This window comes from Bactrocera latifrons, unplaced genomic scaffold (assembly GCF_001853355.1).
Source record: "Bactrocera latifrons isolate USDA-ARS-PBARC rearing strain unplaced genomic scaffold, ASM185335v1 scaffold_671, whole genome shotgun sequence".
NCBI classification, from domain to species: domain Eukaryota; kingdom Metazoa; phylum Arthropoda; class Insecta; order Diptera; family Tephritidae; genus Bactrocera; species Bactrocera latifrons.
The window spans coordinates 65,262-70,948 of record NW_017537347.1 but is presented as its reverse complement, the minus strand read 5'-3'; the positions used below and the strand labels follow the sequence as shown (position 1 = coordinate 70,948).

The following is a 5,687-nucleotide window of genomic DNA, read 5'->3' as shown; positions in this document are numbered from 1 at the left end:
AGAGCGATGTAGCTGTAAAAAAAAGCCACTAGTTCTGCTGCTCTCCACTGTGCAAAAATTACTGAAGACCAAAGACAAGCATTGTTTAAACAATTCTGGCAAATAGACTGGAAAGAGAAACAGACTTATGTAAATATATTGATTCAAGTAACAACTCCTGCAAGAATGCGAAATCGCCAAGATAAACACAAGAGCAGAAGGACTCGAACATTTCAATACCATGTAAGAGTCGAGCAAAAAAAATGTTAAAGTTTGCAGAAAGTTCTTCTTGAACACTCTTAGCATTGGCAGACGTACGGTGCTAAATTGGGTTAAGCAGCCTACGATTTCAAGAAACACTACAACGATCGCACCACAACTAAATTGTAGCATTGCACGTAAATCTCTAAATTCGTTTTTCAAATCTCTGCCAACTATGGAATCACATTACAGCCGTGCAACAACTCAAAAAAAAAAAAAATATCATTTGCCAGAATGGTCGTCAAAAAAACAACTCTTCGAATTTTACGCAGAGGATTGGTGTAATGCACATGGAAAACCCCCACTCTCTATTTCAGCATTTTATAACGCCTTTGCGGATCAAAAGCTTGGTCTATTCTTCCCTAAAAAAGATCAGTGTGAAATCTGTRCGCGACATACTGTGGGAGATATTTTGGATGACGTCTACAATCTTCACCAGGCAAAAAAACATTAAGCTGGGAAGAGAAACAAAAGGACAAAATCGAAAAAACCTTCGTGTTTACTATTGATATGCAAGCGGTCTTAATGACACCAAAATCCCAAGTAAGCAGCCTTTATTACYGTACGAAGTTGCAAGTCCACAATTTGAACGAAGTAGAAGGTGGATTATCTGCCGAAGAATTTGCTAGCATTTGGGTGTACTTCATGGAGAATAAAATAATTCCAAATCTTACCCAGAATGCAGCTGCTACGAAAAATATTCTTTATAGTGATGGATGTACGTACCAGAATAGGAATGTTTCTATGAGTAAAGCTTTGCTCAATACATCTATTAAACATGTCGTAATAATTGAGCAAAAAATACTAGAAACGGGGCACACCCAAATGGAAGCTGACAGCGTACATTCAGTTATCGAGCGTGTTATTAAACACCGAATTGTTAATGTACCAGCAGAGTATATTCAAATATGCCAGAATGCTTGAAAGAAACCTACACCTTATAAGGTAGAGTATTTGGATCATACTTTTTTCAAATGTTTCAAGGGCATATAATTTTTAAAAACAATTCGTCCTGGTCGCGGAAAGGGTGAATCAAAAGTCACCGATATTCGTGCGACTAAATACACACCGGAAAGGGAAATATTTTATAAATTGCGTTTTCCCGAGCCATGGAGCTATTTACAACAAAGAGTGGGCAGAAGTTTGTGCCAACGGATTGCTCTAATTTGCCACAGCTTCACCAAGAAAGAAGAAAATTAACAGCAAGAAAATACGCAGATTTGCAATATTTAAAAACTTCTTTGCCAAGAGACTACCATCAATATTATGACGACCTGCCACATGAGTGATATCTTTTTATTTTTTAATATATTTTTTTGTTTTGCTTAATTTATAATTTCCAAACAGCAATGAATTAAGACTGAACTAATATATTAACTTTTTGTGATACCTTAAAGTTTAAGGCTTAAACAAAGATTTTCCATTTAAGTACTTATGCATTCCTTTAAACGACAGCTACGAAGTAAGACTGTATAATATTTTTTTGTGATAATAAAATACGCCATTTGCAAAAAAAAAAAACCGCAATATTTCTTTTTGGAAAATGTGCTAAGTCCAATATATCCAAGTGCAAATAACTCCAGAAAATGTGCTAAGTCAAAAAAAGGCCTATATAAAGGCGCTCATTAAATTTTTTATTATATTTTTTTTGTAGTTAAATGACAAAACTGCGATAGAAAAAACAAAAAAATTTTGAACTTCAATTTTTATTCAGTTTTTTTTGTTTTATTTAATAATTCAAAAATGGCACGTAGCACCTTTGCACGTTAAGCCGACGATATGTCCTGGTTATACACACATATGTACATGGATCACGATCGATTCAACATAGCACGCTGATATATTGGGTAGTCGAAAAAGTCTTTTCGTATTTCTAATCAAACGTCCTAAGTTATTTTTTTTATTTATAATAATAAATAAATAAACAAATATGTAACAATTTGGTCGACCACTTTTTGCCATTTTTTCGCTAGCGACATTATTCTATCAGTGTAAATCGAAATTTTCAGAATGGAAGCGAGAGAACCATTGTTGTGCTACACGAGCTGATACAGCATCGTCTATGTAAACTTCACCCATTTCATACCTACATATATGTATAGACTTTATAGGGTCTCCGAAGTTGCCTTCTGGGTGTTACAACCTTAAAATACATTGTTTAGATATAAAAATAGTGCCTTTGCCACATTCTATGGGAAACAATATATTATGTCTAACTTTGTTTTTTACCTAAATTTACAAAAAAAATTACGAATTCTTCAGAAATAGTCATGGTTGGACAGAACTCATTTTGATAGCCAATAATTAATTAAATTAAAAGTTAAACAAAAAGATTTTAAGATTTGGAAATCGTTGTACAACTAAGAATATTAATTTTTTAACCTTGCATTTCATTAAGTAAAACTTAAAATAATATGTGTAAAACAAAACTTAGTAATATCGGCTAGGCTATACCAATTTAATGAGGTATATATAGTACTGTATGTAATCCCATGTTTCTTTGTTGCTTCTTACAAATGAAATATTTTTGCAAGTAATCGAAGATAGTGAGCGGAGAAATGTCAAAGCAAAGACAGCTGTACTAAACTTATAACAGGAAAACACAATTAACGTAACATAAAAAGATTGTATTCTTACCTGTGTTGGCAACTGAAGCGATCCGGGTATTACTGGTACTCCGGTCATAAAATCATTTGTTAAAAATGGTCTTAAGACTATTGACCTACAACAAGACGGAGTTCGATTCGTCGGATCTCTGTCAAAATGCACGGGAATCAGAACAATTGGCATTTGCGAAATTACACGATGTAGTCCTGCCTGAATTATTATCTAAATTTAAGAAGCATAGAATGCAATCAATGCTAAACGTATTTCTACAAAATATCAACTTTTATAAATTATACTTCGTTTCCTATAGCATCAGCTTCCCTTAGTTGCTCTAAAACGTATTTATTAAGAGTAGTATGAGTTATATCCGTAATTTGATATTGCACGGGACCTCCAAACACATAGCAAACGCGATTGACATTATGAAGAATACGAGGAATTAATTTAGCCAAAAATATCAAATCATTCCAATTAGGTTCTGAGCTACTAGAAAGMCCCACCACATAGCTATAAGTTCTTTTATCACCTGAAAAATAAAATAATGTAAAGTTATATTTAATATAAACTATGTAAAAACTTATGTTTTTTTTAGATATCACTCAAGATATCTAATATACATGTAAACTTAACCGTCTTTTGTGGGAAAGATTAATTCAGCCTTATCGTGAACTTCGCGTGAACGCCATTCACAAATTTATCTTTTTTTTGTGAACTTTACATGGTGAAAAATTCCCATTTTCGAAATGGTTCTATAATGAATTTAGAAAATTCATGTAATTTGTTCACAAAATTGTTAGTTGGGAATAACTATCAATAACATTTAAGCATAATTTGTTAACTATTTACTTGATTTTAAACATCAAAATACTACTAGCAGACCCGGTCACGCGTTGCTGTGGCTAAATTTTTTGTTATATTACATTTTAGTAAACTCTTCATGGGGAACAGTTACCCCTTAATACAATGAAATTATTATGTACAAACGAAGACGGAAACTTCAAAGCTGATATAAGAATCCACTGGATTGGAATTTGAAAAGGAGGTACTTTTAATACGATTGAATAAAATTTTCATACTATTGAATTTGGCAAAAGTTAATACAAAATAATTAATTTAAATTTTTTATTTTTTTTTTTCTAACAAATAGTTCTAAATCTTTAAGAATTTTAATTATCAATACTTTTAATCTCAATTTAATTTAGCACTAATTGGTGCACAATATTTTTGGTTAATCCGTATTTAGCTAACACAAATATATTTGACGGTTTTCCTACACGTGAACTTATATATAGTTGCCCATGCGAAAAACATGGATTTTCCAAATCTAAACCACAAGTGAACATTGTTTGGCCTTGAGATTTATTTATCGTCATTGCAAAAGCTAAATAAATTGGAAAATGTAGCCTCCGGAAGGGTATCGTAGAATCCGATGGTATCATTGGAATCTTTTCAGATAATATGGTTGCTTCAAGAATATTTCCGGTGATCTTTTTGTTAACAAAACTCGCTTCATTGCACAATCGAGGTGGATTCACTTTCATTTTCCTTAAAAACAGTATCGATTGGGTTTGATGTCTTTTAACCTGGTAACAACTGTTGTATTTGGAAGTTAATTTCGTCAACATCCTACATTTTTGGCTGCCAAAATAGCCCATTCACCGAGCTAGTTGTGATTCAAGAAATTACTCTGTAGATTCGGAAAAATACTCTGAATCAATTAATTTTTTTCCTCAAGAACAGTGTATAAATTATCTGGCATTATTTTCGGTGTCATTCGACTTAGAATAATAATTTCAACGTAGAAATATTAAAAAAAACTCAAAAACATGCTTTTATAACACATTGAAATGAGGAGTGCAAAATATTTCTTAATAGAAGTTGAATAAAAATAATTAAAATAAAAATATTTGCACCATTATTAAAAAATTATGGGGAGCTTTTTATAATTTGTTCATATATACTATTGTGATAAAATAGAAAGGTGAATTTTTAATTTATTCTTCGTGTGTTTTTCCAATCAGTAAGTTGGTAGTACCGTTAGTGACATCTATGCTAAATTTCACGTTAAAACATTCATTAGTATTTCATATACGCGTCGTTTTGTGAGGCTCTAAAAGTGAATTCCTTGATTTTTTCTATATCTGAATTTATTGCAAAAGAAGTGCGAGTGCACCATCTCATACTGCATTACTTATTCGTGAACATTTCGCCAAATTTTCAAATAATATCATGCCGCAACCACCGCATTCGCCTGATCTACTTTCGTGTAACTTGTGGCTATTCAGCAGATTCACATGACCACTCCGACGACACCGTTTTGACTCAATTGAGAATATAAAAGCTGAAAAAGTCTCTGTGCACAGATAACTCTAAAATTCGTTGGCATAAGTGTATTGCAGCGGRAGGGGAATACTTTGAAGGAAATGAAATGGACAAAATTCCCCTTTCAATTTGATCACAGTAGTATATTAATTAATTTTTGAAGATAGCAATATTAAACACCGTTAAATTATCTGCAAATTGGTAAATGAATTTTTGTAAATCGATTAACTATCATTAATAAATAAATCAATAACATGAGAAGCAAGCAGAAAATAAATAGCTCGATAACCAAATTTACCGTGCGATTCTGTACTGTGATACAGTCTCAAGTCTCTAAATTTGAGATTTTAAGTTAAAGACAATTTTTGAGACTTGAAACGATTTTGCTATTCTGTAAGTGACAGTCTCAAAATCTATTACATTTCATTATTCAGAGATGTTTTTACACTTGAATGGAAATAAATATGTCGATAACAAATATTAAATTTTCAATAATATGGTCAAAAAACATAACTACC

General features: G+C 32.0%; 1 protein-coding gene across 5 annotated transcripts in view; it reads right to left on the bottom strand.

The window, feature by feature from the left end:
- LOC108975612 (GMP synthase [glutamine-hydrolyzing]) overlaps positions 1-5,687 on the bottom strand; it is a 59,616-nt gene that overhangs the window by 3,047 nt on the left and 50,882 nt on the right. For all 5 annotated transcript variants that reach the window (XM_018944213.1, XM_018944214.1, XM_018944215.1 and 2 more), the window contains 2 exons: positions 3,144-3,373; positions 2,878-3,069 (listed from right to left, as the gene is read on the bottom strand). In XM_018944213.1, coding sequence (XP_018799758.1) covers positions 2,878-3,069; positions 3,144-3,373 — 422 coding nt within the window. The remainder of the gene's footprint in view (positions 1-2,877; positions 3,070-3,143; positions 3,374-5,687) is intronic.